At 49.4% G+C, this 21,553-nt stretch overlaps 1 protein-coding gene across 4 annotated transcripts in view; it reads right to left on the reverse strand.

Moving 5' to 3' along the window:
- Window positions 1-10,896: 10,896 nt before the first annotated feature.
- AATK (apoptosis associated tyrosine kinase) overlaps window positions 10,897-21,553 on the reverse strand; it is a 114,639-nt gene continuing 103,982 nt past the window's right edge. For 2 of the 4 annotated variants that reach the window (XM_053297053.1, XM_053297049.1), the window contains 7 exons: window positions 20,445-20,529; window positions 19,798-19,919; window positions 18,593-18,742; window positions 15,256-18,172; window positions 14,601-14,757; window positions 13,519-13,752; window positions 10,897-11,778 (listed from right to left, as the gene is read on the reverse strand). In XM_053297053.1, coding sequence (XP_053153028.1) covers window positions 11,750-11,778; window positions 13,519-13,752; window positions 14,601-14,757; window positions 15,256-18,172; window positions 18,593-18,742; window positions 19,798-19,919; window positions 20,445-20,529 — 3,694 coding nt within the window. In that variant the 3' untranslated portion in view covers window positions 10,897-11,749. Of the gene's footprint in view, window positions 11,779-13,518; window positions 13,753-14,594; window positions 14,758-15,255; window positions 18,173-18,592; window positions 18,743-19,797; window positions 19,920-20,444; window positions 20,530-21,553 lie in introns of all 4 variants that reach the window. The other 2 variants (XM_053297050.1, XM_053297048.1) reach the window with 1 other exon arrangement.

A 21,553-nucleotide genomic window follows, 5' to 3' on the forward strand; every position in this document is an offset into this window, starting at 1 on the left:
TTCAGTGCAGACAAATAGTTGGAACACCTCCCCGGCCAAAGAAAGATCCTGCAAAATTATGATTCCTAATCCCATTGCAAAACCTCCCTACATTGCCCCTTTCCCACCATATAGTTTTATATGGCTGCAGTACACCTGTCCCTAGGTACTAATACGCTGGCACAGATGTTAAGACTGGGATAAGACACTGTGCAGTTTTGTAATCCCAACCAGTTGATACTGCAAAAAAAGGAAGATTCTCCTTCTGCTGCCTGATGGCTCAAGAATTCTCCATACCTGGCACAAGTCCTTGTGCTGTCAGAAATCAAGATAAAGGGATTGTCCGATTGCTAACTGGGGTTCTTCTGGTGGCCATCTGTCCCTTCACATGATTGGGCTTCATGCCTCAGTGAATGCAGGATTGGGAACTCTTCTACGCTTTCAAATCCCTCTTAGGCTTCACCCTTCTGTCTAGTACCATATAACTCACCTCAACCTCCTCAGTTTAGGAATCCACTGCAGCCAATCACTCTGCAGCAGGAAGCATGGGTGGGCATGTGAATGGAGAGATGACCACCAGAAGAACTCCAGGTACAAGCAACCCAAAGCTCTTCGGAGTGGTCTCTGTCCTTCACATGACTGGGTGCATTGCAAGCTAGATCCTCATCGGAGATGGGTCTCAGAGCATGTGTGGAAAAATCAAACTAGCCAGAAGAGAGGAGGGACTCAGCCAAAAATGGACTGGAGTACTGCACCCCCCGAAGGTTGTATCTCTTCTAACTCAGACATTGAGGGCATAATGGTGAAAAAACAGAATTAGAGAGGCCCATGGTCGCTTGGCAAATGGATTGCTGGGACATACCCTTGTCAAAAGCAGAGGATGTGGCTAAAGCCCTAGTTGAATGTGCCGTGATCTTTTGAGGCGGTGTGTGTTTGGCCAGTTCATAGGCTATTGTACATAGAATCCAGGCAGAGATCAATTGGGAAGAGGCTTGGCGGCCTCTCGTCAGCTTACCATAAGAGACAAACAAGGATTTGGAGTCCTGGAATGAAGACAACCTGTTGATGTAGAAGGCTAAGGCTTGATGGACATCAAGGGTCTGCCAGTGGTATTCTTTTTCACATGTTGGGCTTGGGAGGAAAACTGGAAGAGATATGTTTTGAGACCTGTGGAAGGAGGAAATGATCTTTGGTAGAGAGGTGATATCTATTCTGAGGACAACTGTATCCAATTGAAAAATCAGGTAAGGAATGTCACACCTTAGTGCTCTTAATTCACCCACTCTCCTAACAGAGGTGATAGCCACTAGGAAGACTCTCTTTAATGTTAGTAAGCGAAGGTCACATGTAGCCAGGGGTTCGAATGGTTTAGACATCAGACTGTGTAACACTAAAGGCAAGTCACAAGGGGATGCCAGAGGGAGTATCAAGGTGCAGGTTGGAAAGGCCCTTCAGAAAATGCTTGGACATGCAAAAAGATCTTGGACATGCAAAAAGATGGCGATAGGAGTGTGTTGTTGCCAGTGGACCGCGATGGCTGCCAGGTGTACTTGAATGGAGGCCACACAGAGACTAGTCTTCTTCAGGTCCAGTAAATATGATAGTATCAATGGCAGAGGAGCCAGAGCAGGATTACCTGTTTGTAGTTTTTCAACATAAGGACAGAACCTCTTCCATGTTGCCTTGTAGGAGGAGAGAGTGCAAGGTTTCCTTCCAGCAGATAGGACAGTCAGGAGCTCTGTTGGCCAGAGGGGCAAATGTGCCACACTGTCAGCTGTAGCTGTGAGAGACATCCAGGTGATGTTCGCTCTGAGGTTGTGACAAGAGCGTTGGGAGGCAGGGGAGGTGAACAAAGGTTCTGCAGGAAAGACGTAGGAGGCTGGAAAATCAGGGGTGCTGTGGCCACCATGGAGTCACAAGGATACAGTTTGCCTTGTCCCACTGGATCTTCTGCAGAACTCAAAGGAGTGGAATTGGAGGGAAATGGTAAGCATAGTGAGTGATCCAGTCCATTGTGAAGGCATTCCCTAAGGAGCCGGGACCCTGGCCTGCCCAGGAGCAGAACAGCAGGCACTGATGGTTCTCTAGGCTTGCAAAAAGACCCATGCCAGGCTGACCCCAGAACTGGAAGACTTTTCACAAGGTGGTTGGGTGGAGCTGCCATTTGAGAGAGAGGAGACAGGTGCTGCTTAAAGACTCCGCTATAACATTCTTTTGGCCCTGAATATGGAGAGCAGCAAAATGGACATGGTGGTGAATGGTCCAGTCCCAGATTTCTAGGGTCAAATGCAGTAGGGAATGAGAGCAAATGCCACCTTGGCGGATGATATATGCTATGGCTGTAGTATTGCTCATCAGGATCTGAACGTGCAAACCAGTGACACGCGGGAGGAAGCCCTTCAAGGCCTTGAAAATGGCTAGCAGCTCTAAGAAGTTTATGTGGTGTGCATGTTCTGAAAGGGTCCAGAGGCCGTTCAGACACAAGCGGCCACAATGAGCTCCTCAGCCTGAGGCATCTGTCATGATTCAGAGTTGGGGGTCTGGGCGATAGGATGAGGTGGAGCTGGTCAGGTTCTTCATATAGCTCCACCATCTGATGTTATCCCTGTATGTCTAGAGGAACAAAGAGACTAACATTTTGAGGATGGTACTAGGTCGAAGGAGTCCAGGAACCAGTGTTGAAGTGGTCTCATTTTCAGATGCGTAAGCGGGAGTATGGACATTGTGAAGGCCATGAAACCCAGGAATCATTGTATATGGCATGCCAAGTGATGAGGAAGTGCTAGGATGCACAAGGCCGTTTCCTGTATTTGAGTAACACGGCCCTTTGGGAAGATGGCTTGAAGTATAGAACTGAAGACAATTCCAAGACTTTTATTCTGTGAGAAGGGGTCAGTTGGGACTTCTTCCAGTTGATTTTGAGACCCAAGCTCTGCAGAAGGGTAATAGTGGTGGACATGCGGCAATGAAGGGTGTGTTCTAAGCAAGCTACAATGAGCAAATCATCTAGCCTAGGGAAAATCCGAATTGCCCTTTCTTGCAGGTGGGCAACAACCACTGCCATGCATTTTGTGTAAACTGTTGGTGCGGTAGAGAGACAAAAGGGCAGAGCCTGGAACTGGAACTTGCAGGAACCTATCTGGAAACAGGAATTTCCTGCGTTGTGGACGTATGGAGATAGGATAGTAAGAATACGACAAATACCTATATACTGCTTTTCAACAAAGTTTCCCAAAGTGGTTTACATAGATATAATTAACCAACTAACTAAATAAATAAAACAGTCTCCTATCCCCAAAGGGCTCACAATCTAAAAAAGAAATATAAGACAGATACCAGCAACAGCTACTGGAAGCATGCTGTGCTGGGGATAGATAGGGCCAGATGCTCTCCCCCTGCTAAATAAAAAGAATCACCACTTTTAAAAGGTGCCTCTTTGCTCAGTTAGAAGAGGACACTTCAGTTGCTTCTTGTATTAGAGAATACCCATAGTATGCATCTTCGAGGTCGAGGGAGGTGAACCATATGTCTTCAGATGATTATGTCTGAGACAGCACACAGAACCGTTTGTAGGTAAGAAAGGTGTTCAAATTTTGAAGATCCATAATATGACAGAGACCTCCATCCTTTTTTGGAATGGTTAAATAGGACAAGTAAAAACCATCAGCCAGATGGTCCGGCATGGGTTCTATTGCTCGTTTGTGGAGTAAAATTATCTCATCCCACTCTCAGGAGTGAGTTTGGGGCCAGAATTTGGTGGGCATTCATGGAATTCTAAGGTGTAGTCAAGGCAAATGACAATAAGCACCCAATTGTCCATAGTGATCTTTTCCCACATGTCCAGATAGGATCTCAGACACGTCCCAACGATCCAAGAATCATGCACACTTGTAGCAGGGGGCAACCTTGCCCTTGGGTAGGGCCGGCTTGTTCGAAAAGAAAGGTAATATCTTGTAGAGTGTAGATCTCTGCTGCCAAAAGAAATGGTCAGACCGAGGCTGTGAGGATGGCCTAGAAGGTGTAATGTGAGAAGGCTGAAAAGGCCTAGTGTAGCAGGAAGTCATAGAAGAATGCAGGCTCATTGAGTGTGCAGTGTTCCGCAGTTTCTGGACATGCTCCATGGTTTCATCTATCACGGATCCAAATAAGGCCAGGCCGTCAAAAAGGAGCTCTTCAATCCTAGTTCTAGCTACAGAGGCCAAGCCAGAAGAGCATAGCCAGGCATGCTGTCACAAGGTAATAGAGTTCGCCATAACCCTAACTGAACAGTCAAGTAGTGTGTCTTGCCATATGGAAAAGCTGATAGTTTAATTTGAACACTTCTTTCTGTAAAACTGAGGCTGTATCACATCTGTCTGATGGCAAGGAGTCCAGGAAGGGAGACAGCTTTTCCCAAAGCAAGTGATTGTACCTGGAGATGCAGGGCGGGTAGATGGGGATCTTTAAGTGGAGTGAGAATGTAGCATAAAAAGTGTGTGCCAATGGAGCCCAGGTTCCTCCCTTCCCTATCAACAGGCATAGAGAATTATCAATGACAGGACCTATTATGTGCCATTTTAACCACAATAGAATTTGGAGTCAGGTATCTCTTGAGGAAGGGACAGTAATCCAGTTGCACCCTAAAAAGGTTGTCCACCTCTTTGGAAGTTCCAGGGACCAAGCAGGGTTTTCCCCAGCAGGTACGAGTAATTTTCAGCAGGGATGGGTTCATAGGTAAGGCCACAGAGTGATGAGCATCATTGTCAATTAGATCAAAGATAGGATTAACAGAAGACTTTGCTGGTTTTGCAGTGTGTAGACCCAAAGAGGTAGCCATCTGGGCGATCTGATGGGAAAAAGATCTGAGGTCTTCTGAGGGAAATGGAAGCTTAAGGTCTTCCAGCCAATCCTGGGGGGGAAACACCTGAAGTTTCAGTGTGCTCCTCTACCCGAGTCCAATGAAGATGCAAAAGACTGCAGGATTTTATCCAGGAGGACTGGGCCCACAGTGTCTAAAGAAGGCGGGCATGGCAGAGGGTCCTGCATTAGTGGAGGAGCAGGGGGAGGAGAGAGGGCAGCAAAAGGAAGATGACAAGCAGCTGGTGCTGGCAAGTGCAGACTCCTTTAACGTGGAGCAAGAGTCACCAAATTAGAGTGCAGGTGCAAGAACGAGGTGGTGAAAGAGATCTGTGAGAGCGTGGATAAGGGGGTTCGATCATGTCCATACTGTGGAGTTCAGGATCTAGAGCACTGTCTGGAAGAGCAAACTCTACAGTAATGATCCCCATACACCTCACTGTGACAGGGGTCACAGTGCCTAACCTCCAGTGTCAGCATAACTGTCAGGAGAGCCAGGAGTGCGGGAGTAGTGCGGGAACAGGATGCATCGCGGAATGGTTCGGTGTATGGAGAGAAAGCATAGTAATCCCTTGTGAGGGCGGTCCTTATGTGCAAACACTACAGAATTGCCTTGGAAAGGCTTTGTTGTCTGTCTCCCGGGGTTGAGAGACAGGAGTCTGACTCCACCCCTGAATCAGAGGGCTATTCAGTTCCTGTCAGGTTCGAGGGAGGCGGCGGCCCCAGGAGCGGTGGTAGCAGCAGAAGCACGTGCTTGTGTAGTGCCTTCCTCAGACGCTCCATCGGGACTGGTGGAGGAGCAGCGGCGGTGGCGGCAGTGTCTGGTTCCTAATCACAAGCGCCTGCGGCGGGAGGCACATTTTCTTCCATCTTCTTGGCCTTCTGTACTGGGGGGAGGGAATCCCCCAAAGAAGTGTTCCCTCTGAAGAGGAGAGGGGGGCGCTGATAAAATAAACACACAAAAGATTGAGTCTGAAGAAAACTCTAAATGGCAAAGGGCAGAAAGAATAAACCCAAAAAATAAAAGAAGAGGGAGTGAGAGTATTTTGGGCAAATTTTTTGTAGGAAGGAAGAGAGCACCGACCAGCCAGAGACGCTGACTTCTCAATGAACAATGAAAACCTGAGGAGGCTGAGGTGAGTCGTGTGATACTAGGCAGAAGGGGTGGGGCCTAACTATGCACCTCAAAATCTCAAATTATACTCACAGGATAGAAACAAATGAATGGGAACCACACAATAGTCCCTCAAAGTTTACTGTGTGGGGTCATCTGCAGTTTTAGCTGTATTGTAGGCCCAGAGTTCCTATATGCTCTGCTTTTGTGTTTTTTAAAAAAATAGCTGCTGGATGAGCATCATAACCCTAAATGATAAAGGAGACCTGTCCTGCAGGTGCAAAGGGATTGCCATAGGGCCTATTGGAGCCACCCCCCTCCTCTTCCTCTCCTCAGCATGTGTGTTCTGCAGAGCACTGGAAATTTCTCAGGCTAGAATGCCAATGCCATCCTTGCTCCTCCACTCAGCCCTACCTCGCTGACACAGGGAACAAGCTAGAATTCTCTTTGTGCACAAGTGGAGGGCTGAATAGGGAAACCATGGAATGCTCTGGTCTCCCATTCCAGATAATGGGCAGTGGGCTATGGAGCCTCACAGAGGCAGAGAAGGAAGACAGGCTTCACTGGGTCCAATAATCATCCCTCCACCTGCTCACAGATGCACTCATGAAGAGAGCAATCACAGCCCAAGTGAGCCGAGGTCTGGAAAAACTAAAAACTAACAAATCACCAGGGCCAGGTGGCATCCATCCAAGAGTCCTCAAAGAACTCAAATGTGAAATCGCAGACCTCCTTGCTAAAATATATAACTTATCCCTGCAATCGGGCTCTGTACTGTAGGCCTGGAAAGCAGCCAATGTAACACCGATTTTTCAAAAAGGGATCCAGGGGCAATCTGGGAAATTACAGGCCTGTTAGCTTAAGGTCCGTTCCAGGCAAATTGATGGAAAGCATCCTCAAGAATAAAATTGTAAAGCCATGCTAGGAAAGAACCAGCATGGCTTCTGCAAAGGTAAATCTTGCCTCACAAACCTTTTGGAGTTCTTTGATAGTGTCAACAAGTGTGTGGATCAAGGTGATCCAATTGACATAGTATACCTGGACTTCCAAAAAGCTTTTGACAAAGTTCCTCATCAAAGACTCCTGAGGAAACTTAGCTGTCATGGGATAAGGGGACAAGTACATGTGTGGATTCCTAACTGGTTGAAAGTCAGGAAACAGAGGTTAGGGATAAATGGAGAGTTTTCACAATGGAGGGAAGTAAGGTTCCCCAGGGATCTGTACTGGAACCGGTGGTTTTTAATTTATTCAAAAATGATCTAGAAGCAGGGGTAAGCAGCGAAGTGGCCAAGTTTGCGGATGATACCAAACTCTTTCAGATAGTGAAATCCAAAACGGATTGTGAGGAGCTCCAAAAGGATCTCTCCAAACTGGGTGTGGGTGACAAAGTGGCAAATGCGGTTCAATGTTGGCAAGTGTAAATTGATGCACAATGGAACAAAAAAACCCAACTTCAAGTATACGCTGATGGAATCTGAGCTGTCGGTGACTGACCAGGAGAGGGATCTTGGGGTCGTGGTGGACAGCTTGTTGAAAGTGTCGACTCAATGTGCGGCAGCTGTGAAAAAGGCCAATTCCATGCTAGGGATCATTAGGAAGGGGATTGGAAATAAAACTGCTAATATTATAATGTCCTTATACAAAACTATGGTGCGGCCACACCTGGAGTACTGTGTACAAATCTGGTCACCACATCTAAAAAAGGACATTGTAGAACTGGAAAAGGTGCAGAAGAGGGCAACGAAGATGATCGGGGGCCTAGGGCACCTTTCTTATGAGGCAAGGCTAAAACACCTGGGGCTATTTAGTTTAGAAAAAAGACGACTGCGGGGAGACATGATAGAGGTCTATAAAATCATGCATGGAGTGGAGAAAGTGGATAGAAAGAAATTCTTCTCCCTCTCACATAACACTAGAACCAGGGTCATCCTATGAAATTGACTGCCAGGAAACCTAGGACCAGCAAACAGAAGTAGTTTTTCACACAATGTATAATCAATTTGTGGAATTCTCTGCCACAAGATGTGGTGACAGCCAACAACAACCTGGATGGCTTTAAGAGGGGTTTTGATAACTTCATGGAGGAGAGGTCTATCATTGGCTACTAGCTGGAGGGCTATAGGCCACCTCCAGCCTCAAAGGCGGGATGCCTCTGAGTACCAGTTGCAGGGGAGTAACAGCAGGAGAGAGGGCATGCCCTCTCAGTGGCTAAATTCTGTTATATTTTATGCAAATTACGTTCTGCTGTGTGTGATAATGCTTCTGGTCATTGACTGAAATAAAAATGACTGACTGACTGACTGGCATGCCCTCAACTCCTGCCTGTGACTTTCAGTAGCATCTGGTGGGCCACTGTATGAAACAGGATGCTGGACTAGATGGGCCTTGGGCCTGATCCAGCAGGGCTGTTCTTATGTTCTTAACAATGCTATTCAGGTCTGCAAGTTCTACATACATTTTCTCAAAATCCAGTGACGGAACAATATGATAGTTTTGGAAACCATTCAGTGTACAGGGGAATTTATTTGGATTGGGATTCTTGAAGCTGCACTGTTTACACAGAAGAATAGCTGCTGCCTCACCCTACACCTTGTGGGGCAGACTCCCTTTCTCCTCCTAGGGTCTGAGGTTCTCATATTAGCCACTGAAAGTAGTGCTGCTAGATGAAAGACAGCTTTGCCCATAGGTGGCACCTGTGTATAGCTGCTGGAACAACTTCTGATGTCACACAGCAACATGCAGAAAGCAGAATGTGCAGCAGCCCCCTGTGCAATGTAGTCCCTCCAGGTGCAGGCATGTGCTAGTGTGGAGAACACAGTGTACAAAACACAGCCCACGGGGGAATCAGCTACAGCGGGCAGACAAAACTTAGAGGAAAGAATACAGGACCTTAGTAATTCCCTCAGGGTGCCAGGTATATCTGGTAACCACAGGGATTAACACTGAAAACTATTTTCTGGCCACTCCTCTTGTCTGTTGTTGGCTTACTGGGTGCACGTGACGCAGGCCTTCGGCACCCCTCTCTGCTTGGTATCCTAGACGACTGCCTAGTTCGCCTAGTGGATGAGCCAATCCTGGTAGAATCAAACTGCAAGTACCTGGCTGTAGATGCCACAGCTTCTTGAAGTTCACCCAAGAAAAAGAGATTAAAGGGACAGATTTCAAGGATCTGTAAGGGGAGGGGACTGAGCCAATGGCACTACTGCCTGTTAACTTCATGATGGAAAATTCAGCCTTTACCAGGCAAAAGCCAAGCAAGAGCACTGCTGCCGGCTGACCATGCTACAGGGAAGGGTGGTCCTATCCAGTTGCATTCAGAGATCACAGCAGCCACAAGGAGGTTGGCGCTAAACACATATGTCCCTGACAGACAAAGCAGGGTTAACTTGCCATTACCAGTGGCACTTTCAGCAAGGACAGCAAATCTCAGGAAAACTGAGCAAGCACTCAGGAATGTCACAGACATTAACATTATTCTGACTACAGGGGAGAGAAAGGACATTACACACAGAATCCCAAGGGTTCCTGGCATCCTGCCTGGTACTAAGGATGGAAAGAATTAAGAACTATTGGGAACAAACAGCATGGCCCTAAGCAATATTTACTCAGAGGTGAGTTCCACTGAGTTTAATGGGGCCTTAAAAGGAGGTTTAGGATAGCAGCTTCGCTAAGCAAATCTTCAACTGACTAAAATTAGTGGGTGAAGGGCGGGGGGAGAAAATGTTGATGCCACCATCACCACTGGAAACTGAGAGCACTATCCAATCAGATGACTGGTGAGGCATGTATGTGTGTGTAAACATTTAAATTAAAGTGCATTACGCTCCTTATGTTCACGCATCAAAGAAGAGGGATCAGCCCCAATGCCAAATCCGGTGTCAGCAGAATACAGGAAAACTCACCACAGAAGCAAAAGAACCACCTCACCTCCAGAAAATCCCTATGACAAAACACGATTTGATGCTGAAGCTGCTCTCTAGGCAAATACTGCAAGAGTCCCTTAGAGAATGGCCAGGAATACAGTTGCCATCAGCTGACATCTGCTTCTCTCTGTCTGTTCCTTGATTCTGAGCTTCCATGTTTGGTCTATAGCCCCAAAAGGCCAGAGCCCCTCACCCTCCTTTGACTGCAGTCCTCTTGCCATTATGTGCCTTCTTCCAATCCAAATTGCACAATTATCCTAAGCCTTAAAATGATCAAAATTAAACCAAAAACAAGACCCCTTATATTACTCCTTCCTCCTCTCCCCCCCCCAAGACACCTTGATAAAAGTTAACTCTTTACATCTCTTTGGCAACAATAACTTAAATCTGCCACTCTGTCCGGGCAGATGATACATAGCAGTGGGTACATTTTATACAAAAATAGTCCCGGTGGCAGTTTGACCTGCTTTTGCTACACAACTCATCAGGAATCTCCTCCTGCGTGTGAACTACTCTAGGCATTGCAGAGGAAAGTTGGACTCCATTCCCACACCACAAGGCAATCTGATACACTTCTGCCCTGCCTCCTGCAAGCACATCTTGGCTCTTTAAAAAGGCTCTGCCTAAATAATACTATGGCAGGGAGAAGATGAAAATTGAGGCAGGATAGGAGAGTGGAAGGGGCTGAGTGTGGGTCCAAGCACTACAGGGTCCCTCTTGGACAGTGATGCATTTAAAGCATGTTACATCCTATTTCTTGCAGCTCCCTTGGCTTTGTGCCTTGTGAAAGGCAGGCTTGGAACATGTGGCTTTCCACAAGGCGAAGATGGAGAAGGGATGTGCCCAAGGCCATTAAGGCACAGCTCCTGTGCCACTCCGGGCTCAGGCCAAGCTTCCCATAATGGAGGTGGAGATTATTTACTGCAGTTGAGTCACTAAGACATGAGAGAGGGTGGTCTCTGACCAAGCCAACACAATGCCAGGCACAATTTTAAATGAACCGTGTCCCCACTTGTGATGCAGCTGAACAGACAGCAATGGGCAGACAGTAGTAAGCACGTTTATGTGAAAAACCAGACTGCAAAAAGGGGAAATAACTGCTGTGCCCAGGTGGGCCCTCCAAATAAGAGTTCATCATAACCTTGGCTGGTCCCCCTACATGCCCCTTGTATTTGGCCTACCACACTCTCCTGCTCACTTGCTGTTCCTCTTCTTCCTGCACGGCCGAATAGGACAGCTCCAACTGATCTCCTGACACAGCGTCTTGAGTGGAGGGCAAGGAAGGCTTGCAGTCTCTGGGTGGGAAAGGAGTACCAGTGCCTGAGGGCCAAGCAGAAGCATTTCTGAGTAGCACGGGGTGAAAGGCTTCGTGCTTTCTCTATATGCCACGCTGGGCCTGGAAAGAACATGTGACACACTGACAGGACAGGCAGGATGTGGTGGTGGTGGTGTCTCAAGGCGGTACCCCAACTTGGGAAGCCAATATGGGTCAAGATTTCACAAGGTGTGAGCTAGAGGGGGGCATCAAAATGGTTTGGGCGGAGGGGCAGTGATGTTAGCGAGGTCATACTCCTACCCTTTAAATGCTATAGGGTCTATATGTCTATATGTCTATCTGTACACACACACACACACCCTCCTCTCTCTCTCTCTCTCTCTCTCTCACACACACACACACACGCATCACAAACCGCCTTGCTGTGGGGCAGTTCCAACCTAGCAGCAGTTACAATCTGTCCAATAAAATCTGCCTCTTAAAAAAAACAGCACGAGGCCCCACTGAGTTCTTCTGCTCCACTCAGGTTCTGGGCCTCAATCCTTATTCCTCTGCCCCGATGCAGAAACCAGTGCTGTAGGGGGCAAGATGAGAAGTCCGAAAGAGAGCGCATAGCCAAGTTCACTCTCTGTCACCATCTTCACTGCTGCCTAGAAAAGGGAACAGGCTGAGTTAGCCATAGGAAAGTACAACACAGAGGCCTTGTAGTCCTAATCCTCTGGGCTTCCTAGTTGCAGATTCCTATCTACTAAACCAGGGTTTCTTAACCTTGGGCCCCCAGATGTTGGACTACAACTCCCATCATCCTCAGCCACAAAGGTCATGTCTGGGGATGATGGGAGTTGTAGTCCAACATCATCTGGGGGCCCAAGGTTAAGAAACCCTGCACTAAACCATGACACTCTGTGTTGTATTTAGACAGAGCGAATTAACTGTGCACAGTCCCCTTAAGATTATCCCCCCCCCAACCCTGCTTCTCTTGAACTGGAAGAAATTCTGCTGCAGGCCCATTTTTGGGATCATTTTCTGGGAGCTGTAAATAGTCTTGTTTAATAAATCAGTTAAGGTATCAACACCTGTGTGGCACCTGAATGAGTAATTAAGGTTCAACATACAAATTCAAGGCTGTAACGGCTGCTGAAACCAAAAAGCACAGATCCCCAACCCATGACTATGGCAACTGTGTGACTGACACTGGTCCCCAACTGGAACTTTACTGTTGTTGGAAAGCATGTAATTATGGTGCCCCCACATCAGTCCAAGTTGAACTTGGTCTTTCTTATGCTGCCTTGGGCAGAGCAGCCTGTGTCAAGACATCACATCTCAGACACTGTCATCATCATAATACTTGACACACTTTTTGAGTATGCTAAGCACTACATGTGTATTATCTTGATGTGGTCCTTGCAACAACCTTGTAAAGTAATCAAGCATTATTATTCCCAGTTGGGGGGCTGAGGCCAAGAGGGAGTGGCTTGCCTAAGGCTGCCTCACGAGTTTGTGGCAGACAAGATTAAAACCAGGGGAACTGTGATCAGTCCCTACGTCAGCTCAGCTGCCCAGAACATTTTTGGCAATGGGACCTTTGCCGACATGGCCTGTTCCCCATTCCATGTTGGCTCTATGGAACTGCTCTTCATGACTCACTATGGTTTCCTTCGCTTGCCTATCACTGATTGCGCATGTGAATCTGAGCGTAAGTTAATGGAGGCACTATATTCATTCTCCTGGAGGCCATGTCCACAGAAACACAAGGAAAAAGTATTAGGTGTTTCAGTGGAGGTTATTCAGGACAACCAGCCTTACCTCTGTACTATCCAGCTATGTTTTAAAGACGGAAATACACAATTCCTTCCCTGTTCCAAGTCAATAAAGTGAGGTTGGCATATCCCAGAATTGTTCTTAGCCCTGCTCCCTATAGTACACGCAGTCACATCATTTGTGCTGGATAGAGGCACTTTGGAAGAGGCAAAAGCAAAATCCCCAGATCATTAATGTTCACACAAAGTTCTGGATTAGAGCTACATCACCCTTTTTGAAGACCAGTCTGTATTCCTGTCCCTATTCCCTATTCTCTCACTGAGAGAAAATGGCAAAAGTTACTTAAAGGTGCATTTGGTAACCTGAAATACGCACAACCATGGCCTTAGCCAAGTTAGGTTTTAAATTTAGAGTGTGAGCAAGCAACGTAAGAAAACACATTAAAGGAGATCTCCACAGAAGTGCAACCTTGCCCCGCAATGCGCAACACCTGCATTTTTATCCCTCGGTTCTCTGATCCCGTGACATCCACACCAGGTCATGTGGTCTGACAAGTCTGGCTGAAGGTCAAAACAGCATCCGGAAGCACCTGGGGGTTACCACGCCTCACTGGGGCTTTTGGGTCTTACCTCCTACGGACTCGACGTCGGAGTCAGTGACGTGTGTGATGGAGAACCGTGACGCTGGGGCAGGTGAGACAGTGAAGCGTGAGAACTGGATGGGCAACACCTGCTTCTGAGCTGGCACTAGTGTGGGTGGCAGACTGGGGAGGGCAGGCTCAGGGGCCACGGATGTCAATGATGACATGAGGGATGATTTCACTGGCATGAGTGGGAAGTCGTCATCCCACTCAAAACCACCACCTGGAGTGGGGGGGAAAAAGACACGAGAGGAGTCAGAAGCAGGCCCGGATCCCACCCCATGCTGGTCCTACTGCCCTCTGCCACCTACGAAACTACCGCCGCCTGAGTCCCCCAAAGTCCAAAGGAGCTTGCTATAGAATACAGGCTCCTATAATGCACTCTCTATCAACCTCTAGTGGCCAAATACAGATAGCTGAAGCAAGCGGCTACCTGGAGCCAGGCTTACAGACTGGACGCTCTTGCCTGTACACGATGTAATCACACTGCAAGCTTCGGAGAGCACAAAAACAGAAAGATGGGGGGCTTTTTGCTCTCAAGGTTGTAACAAACACCTTGAATAGCAGCCGGTGGATGTATCAGGTAGGTTCTCTATGGAGGAAGAGGGACAGCAAGGGCACCACAAGACTGAGTGAATAAATACAGATAAAGGATAAGCAATGAAGATGCGGACAGTCAGGGTGTGGGAGTGCACCCAGTATCAAGAGGAACCTGCTCATCCTGCCAAAGGCCTTACCCAATGGAATTCAGTGAGTTCTCCGCTTCCCCGAATGCAGGGAGAGGGGCGCTGCACAGGGTGATAATGCAGTCTCCCCCTGAGAACTGAGATAGGATTAGCGCAAGAGAAGTGGTCCTCCAGGAGCTGGGAGGGACTCAGGGGTGTAGCTATAACTGAGCAGATGGGTGCAAACCCTAGCTCCACCCCTCCCCTGTTTTCTTCATTATCTCCCTCACTCTGAGGAACCGCCAGGGAGAGGGACGAACAGGGGCCCCCTCCCCCCTAAATACAACCCTGGAGGGAGCGATAGGCTTTACTGACGTTCCGTTCCCTGTTCAAATCCTACCCTTACTCTCTTCAGAGGTACTGCCTTCTGAGGAGCTGTTGGGTGCAGTTGTCGTGTCTGCTGGGCTTGGAGAGCCATTGCTATCCTTTTGCACCGGTGGCACCAAGGGCGGCTCTGTCGTTCCCGGGAAAGGCTGCTCTGCAAGTTCCTTTGTGGGGCTTTCCTGTGAACAGGAGACACAAGAGACACAATGATCTCCTATTTGGGGTCCAGCTTGTACTCTGCTGCAATCCCAGCTACCCTCCCAGGAATACACAATTAAATCCTTCTTTGCCTTGTGCCTTCTGTTCCCCATAGTAATTGTGCCACCAGCCCCTCACCCATCCTCAAAGTTCTGTATTCTCTGGGTCATTCCCAGGCTAAATTAAGGCAGAGTTGTAAATCCTAGGGTTGCTCTTAGATTAAGATTAGGGCCTAAGGAGAACCATTGGATAATCTGATAGTTGGTCTGAGCATACAGACTTATGGTAGGGAACACGGCCAGTCAGAAGGAAGAGCACAAATATGTTCAGCTACACTGCACTTGGAGGCCAGGAAATGACACCAGTGCTTACAGCTATGGGCACAGAGCCCTACTGGTTACTCAGGACCACCTTCTTCTTTCCATCAGGCTCCTCCCGCTCTAGGTTCTCCCCTCCAAGCCCTACCCCCAACACGTCACCTGGTCAAAGAGGTAGACAGTGACATCATCATAGAAGGAGACAGCTTTCTTCTTGCGTTCATCATCGCAGAAGGACTCCACCAACAGGCTGGGCATCTTAAGCAGGCTGCGCAGGTTGCGAGCACTGTGACTCTCGGCCACCACAATGGGCACAGTCAGCAACTCCTCCTCGCTCTCCTCACTCTGCTCCTGGATGTTGTAGCACCGCAGTTCCTCGTCTGACTCATCACTGTCCTCGGTGTCATCCTCCTCTTCCTCAGGATCAGCGGGGGTAGAAGAGTGCCGGGATGGCACCACTGCTAAGTCCAGCGAGAGATTGGAGAGTCCAGGATTGCTCGGTGCCTCCTCACAATGGAGAGTTCCCCGCACTTCCCCAGGCTGCCCTGACTCCCTTACTACACGCTCCTGCCCTGCATCCCCTACCTCTACCTCTCCCCCAGGTGCTTCTGGACTCATGACCACAGGTGACAAGAAAAAGGATCTGGTGGTGGGGGCAGGGGTCTGGGGCACAACAACTGTCCCCTCCGTCTTGTCTCTCGATGAGTCTGAGTCCAGCTCATCAGCAGCAACTCTATACACCAGCAACTCCTGTGACAAGTTGAAAGCATGTTCCCTGATAGACAGTTCCCCAGTACACCCCACACTGTCTCCACATGGGCATGTGGGCTCAGGACAGGAAGGCAGAGACTCACCGGCACTGCCATTTGGGTCAGAGTCCTTCCCCAGCCCTTCAGTGTCTACCTGAGAGACCTCTGGCTCGTGCCCCTCAGAACCATCACTGTCCCCTTCCCCATCCTCCCGAGTTCCCCCCTCAGTGTCATAGTCAGAGAAGTAGGCAGAGTCACGGTAAGGGTTCTTTTCATCTAACCCCTGCAGCTCAGCACTGAAGGAACTGGAGATGCCTAGCTCTGTGGGTTGGCCCTCCCTGTCATCTTGTGTCATCTTCCCCAGCTGAGCAAAGGTTTCGGACTCTCGGGGCTCATGAGGCTCCTTGAGGACAAACTCAGGGGACTCGTAGTTCTCTGTATCATAGCCACTGTCCAGGGCTTTGGGCTGGCTTGAGGACACATAGGTTGTTGGGCTAAAAGCCTCACAGGAGCTGGTGGTGGAGGGGATGTCCAATGATTCCAGTGAGTCAGGGGTCCCCACCTGCTTCTGCAAGGACTTGAAGGTGGGCACGATATCCTGCCGCTCGGAAGAATCAACTGGGAAGTCAGTAAAGACTCCAAATGTGAGCTCAGCTGTATCCTCATCGCTGGCCTCATCCAAGTCAGGGAAGCTGGCACTTGACACTGTCTTGTCTGGCGTTCGGTCCTGCTCACTGTTAACACTCTTCCCACTCTCTATATTAATTTCCTGTGGCACATTGAGTGGGCATTCGGCTGGGGGCTCCTCCACAAGGTCAGAATCTTCTCCAGCTCCTGAAGCCTCCGCTATTAGCTCAGCTGACACGATGGCATCCCCAGTGTCTATGAAGCTGGCTGGTTCTTCTTGCACGGATAACGACGGCGATGTCACCAAATCTGTTTCCCTCACTGGTGGTGTGATGCCCTGGTGGCACTCATCCCCTCCATCTGTCAGATGATCTGTGGAGTCCTCTCTAGTTATCTTTGTACTAGCAACCTCGGGTGGCATTTCCCCCTCTCTAGCCGAGTCAGTGTCTGAGCACGGGGAGCTTGCGTGAGATGATGACACACGCTCCCCACCCAGCAATGCTGCTCGCAGGTCCCTGATCCCTAGGGTGGGCTCATCCCGGGGCACTGTGCACAGTGGTTCTGCCATGAGGCCCTGGAAAGTGATCATGTGCCGGTAGCACCAGCTGTCATTGGCGGGTGGTTCACACGGTGACAGCGGGTGGCAGCTGTTATTGTTGGCTGAAGTGTTGGATGTCCAGTGCTTGCTTGAAGAAGGGGATTCCTCATGCTCGCCCCCTTCACTCCTAGGACTGCCACATGAATTCTCCTCACCCAGTTCCAGAGTGACAGAGTCAGACATGGCTTCCTTGCAGCTGGGAGCCACTGACGGAGACACGCCCAGAGGATCAGCAAAGATGCTTTTCTGCAAAGCTGGGCTGGGCCACTCCGAGTCCCTAGTCTCCTGGAGCAAGTAATTCTCAGCACTGTCCTTCGGGGAGGCCTCGTAGTATGGGGCCTCCTTGTCCCCTTGTCCTCCATAGGAGTAGTAGTCAGGGGTTTCCCAGTGACTGTCCGAGTGGCCCAGAAGAGGCTCCATAGTGAGGGAGACAGTAGGGCTGTTACTCGATTCATAGCAGCCCTCCTTGGTTTGCCAGCGGGAGGGACGGCCAAACTCAGGGCTGTAGGAACACATGGTGTAATCCAGGTCAGTCCCACTCCCCTCGGAGGCGGCCTCCTCAATGCGGATGTAGTACTCGCTGTTCAGGGAGGGGCTGTGGGCGCTCAGCACGGGCACCACCCCCGGCGTGTGCAGGCCTGAGCAGCCTTGCACTTTGCACTCGTAGCAGGAGGGCGAGACCCCCAGTCTGAGGTGGCCACCTCCTCCTCCGCCACCACTGCCACTGGCTGAATAATAGAGCTCGTGATAGTGGGCAGCGCCGTGAGGGCTCATGGCTGAAGCTGGCAGGTGCTCGGCTTTGCCTTGGTCCCACTTGTACTCGAAATTGAGGCCGTGGCTCGTCTCCATGACGGTGAGGACGTCGTCGCCATCGTTGGAGAAATGCTCCAGCAGGGGGAAGGAGGAGAGCTCCACGCCCACGTGGCTGGAGCCAGAGCCAGAGCCCCCACCTCCTCCCCCGGGCTTCATGGAGTTCCAGCACCGCTCAAACTCCTCCTCAGCTTCTGAAGCCCCCTTGGCACACAGGTAGGAGAGCAGGAGGTACACCTCCTCAGCGGTGGGGCGTTGCTCTGGCTGCAGCCAGCAGAACTGCATCACCTCATACCTATGAGTAGAGAGCAGAGGTGAGCCTGCAGCCACGTAGAACCGACTGACCTCCACCCATCCCACTAGTCACTCCTTGTGAACCCAATTCCACTTGCTGTCATGGCCAATTCCTTTTTCTCTACTTTAATTCACCACCTCCCCACCCTAACCAGCTCCACCCCATCACTTTCTGGGCACTGAAGCTAAGCACCAAGCTTGCAACATTCCCAGGTGCACCGTCACTGACTCCAGTGGAGCAGAAAGGAGAAGGAGAGTGGGACTCTGAGAGAAGAGTCACTGTCAGTATGTGCCCACCTAACAGGTCCCTCCTGCTGCCCAAACCAGGGTCTGCCATGCTTCTCCCTATATGACTACTGTGCATCAATGACCCTTAGTGAGGATATGCCCCTGCTTGAGAGACCCCTGCACTTTCACTCACCAGCGGTCAGAGAGTGAGAGTGGGAGCTGTGGCTTGGGGAGTTTAAGCTGCTGCTCCTTGATCGCATAGGTGAGCACCTGACGGTCTGAGTAGTGGCAGTAGGGCTGGCCACCCAGCTCAAAGAGTTCCCAGATGGTCACCCCCAATGACCTGCCAAGAAGGAGAAGGGTCAAAGCACACAGACAGGCACAACATTCACAGTCAGAAACTTGTTGGGTCACACAGACCCTTCCAAGTCAAGGCAGCCACATTTAGTGATGTAGGAAATAGTCTGCTTTTCACCAGGACAATTCTCAAAGTGAATAGAAGCAAACACATCAACAAAGTTATGCAAAAGAGAGGATAAAGAGGTGGGGGATCCTAAATACACCAAGCAATAAAACCAAAAAGGAGTATTCATGACAAAAAGCTTGTATAAATAATCAGGATTCCGGCAGAGCACAATAGGCAATTAGTTCCATAATTTGGGGCCACAACTAGAAGTCCATTGACGATCATTGGATGATTATTTATGATGGATCTTTAAAGTGGCGAAAGATATACACAGGAAAATGAAAAATGCTTTTAAAAGTAAGAACCAGTCCTTTGATTTCAAATTGGATCAATGTTGTATGCTCCCTGTGCTTAGGCATCAGGAATCAGTCTGGCTGCCTCATTTTGGACAAGCCGCAGCTTCTGAACAACCTTCGTGAGACAGAGTTCGTTACAATTGTCTAACAGGGAGGTTACCAGGGCATGCATTTCACAAAGCACGCAGAAGGCACAAACTCAGCAAGCATATCCATTGGCCTTGTTTCATGGGAGCCACTCTCTTGCTGGTCACACTCTGTAGGAGACAATGGGCCTGGTACCTCTGCTTGTGGGGAGGGGGGGGCGGGAAATTGGCCTCATCCTCGCAGAGACTATTTTAAACAAAGGGTGCCCCCCCACCCCCTGGCACCTAGGCCTAAGGAGCAAAGTCTGGAGTGCAGGAGCTACCAGAGTTGACTTGGTGATGGCAAGTTGCATTCCTTTTCACCCGGCTCAGGACCGTCTTGAACAGAAGGGTACGCAGGCCTAGATCAGGTGCAAGTGCCCTCATTCCATCAGCTTAGGTCCTGGCCCATGTATAGGTCGTGGCCTATGGGTCAGTCTCCTGGCCACGTGGGCCCTGATCCCACCCTCAGGGCCACCTTCTTCACCACACCCACCCTGATTTTCCTCACCAGATATTGCTGGACTTGGTCTGGTCGACAATAAGCAGGTTGCCGTGTACTTCATCGATGAGCTCCGGCGCCACCCAGCGCAAGGGTACCCACAGCTGGTCAGCCGTGACAAAGTAGTCGTCCTGCCAGGCATGCAGGGCCAAAGCAAGACCACGTCAAACCGGCGCCCACAGAGTCAGGTAGAAGTAGACCAGCACTCCCCCACCCCACCCCCTCATCCTTATCCTCTTGCAATTCTACTCCCTACCAACAAGAAGAAAGAAACTATTGCTGATGGAAAACACAGTCAGTAACACCGAGCCTATTCCCCACCTCCTCCGATCCCATTCGCCTCTCCTGCTCAGTCATGAACACCGTTACATTACTGGTGAGAGAAACAGCAGGCCTCCCGCAGCCAGTCACAGCACGCATGACAAGGTCCTGTGTGTGAGTCTGCTAAGGCTCCAGGCTTGCTCAAGCGTGTGCAGAGATAAAGTCCTGGCTTCCCACACTGGTTCTTTCTGCCTCTCCTTAAGATATCTACCCAAAGCCAAGCCACCCCACATCCTCAAATGGCTGCTCCCTCTGCCAGCACGACAAGCCTTGTACAAGAAGCTTGCCAGCCCTGTGTGCTCCCTGCTCAGCTTTCTACCCACAAGCAGACTTACTTTGTATTTGCAGTGAGAGAGGCCATAGTCGCCGATTTTGACGGTCAGGTCAGCTGTGAGCAAGCAGTTCCGCAGCGCCAGGTCACTAGACAAAAGGAATGCCCGGCTGAGATTACACAACGGAAAGCAGAAAGCCCCAGCCCAGCCAGGGGAGTTTATAACACATTGTAACCCAGATGAGGCCAGTCGCAGAAGCAGCACGGGGCCATGAAGCAGGGAAGGACTGACCAGATGTACTGGGGCAGGATACCAAATCTAGCCTCATTAGGTTTGCTTAGTGTACCAAGACCAATGTGGCCCGTGAGGAAGGAATATCTGACCAGCCAACAAAATGCTGCATCAGTAATCAAATCTTGCAGGTTTGGAGTCTGCTTAGTCACCTTATAGTCATGCACAAGGCATGAAAACTTCTGCTGATTCCATGGTCAGCTGCCTGCCTGGTTCTCTTCTCCTGATCTTCCAGCAAAGTCCCATAACAATGAGGCTGTATCCTTGACGAGAACAGCATTTTAACATACTTTATCACAGGGCACAATTCCATGTAGGAATGCCACACAGACTCACCCTGAGAGAGCTTTTGTACCTTTAAGTATGTCATGGAAAGTGTATTCTTGCTAGATACAGCTTTTTCCAATCATAGCAAGGAGGTGATGGTAGAAGCCACCTCTGGAGGAATCCTCCATTCTAATCAAAGTGCTGTGGCAAGAACAATCCCCTGTATGGAGGGCCTAACATCAAAGTATACTTGGGTGTCCAAACATTCATGGTCACAGAGACATGTTTGAAAATTGGCAGCAGCCCTCCTTTGAAATTCCTCATAATGCAGCTGCCTTTCTTTTGCAAGTTTCTCAGCTTCATGGTTAGGGAGCAAATGCTTAAATAATAATAATAATAATTAAGAGTGCAACTGCATGAAACCCGATTGTAGTAGAGCTTCAGCTAGGTCTAGACACTTTTACTCAGCACAGCTCCTCGTCCCTCTCCCTGCTCCAGCAAAAACATGTTCATTACTTGAAACGAAAGGGTCAGCTGCTGAGCTTGAATCCAGCTTATCCACGGCTGCCACTTCCTCCATAAAACAGCCATTTTCTTTTCACTTTGCATAGATG

Source organism: Hemicordylus capensis, chromosome 2 (assembly GCF_027244095.1).
Source record: "Hemicordylus capensis ecotype Gifberg chromosome 2, rHemCap1.1.pri, whole genome shotgun sequence".
Classification (NCBI taxonomy): Eukaryota; Metazoa; Chordata; class Lepidosauria; order Squamata; family Cordylidae; genus Hemicordylus; species Hemicordylus capensis.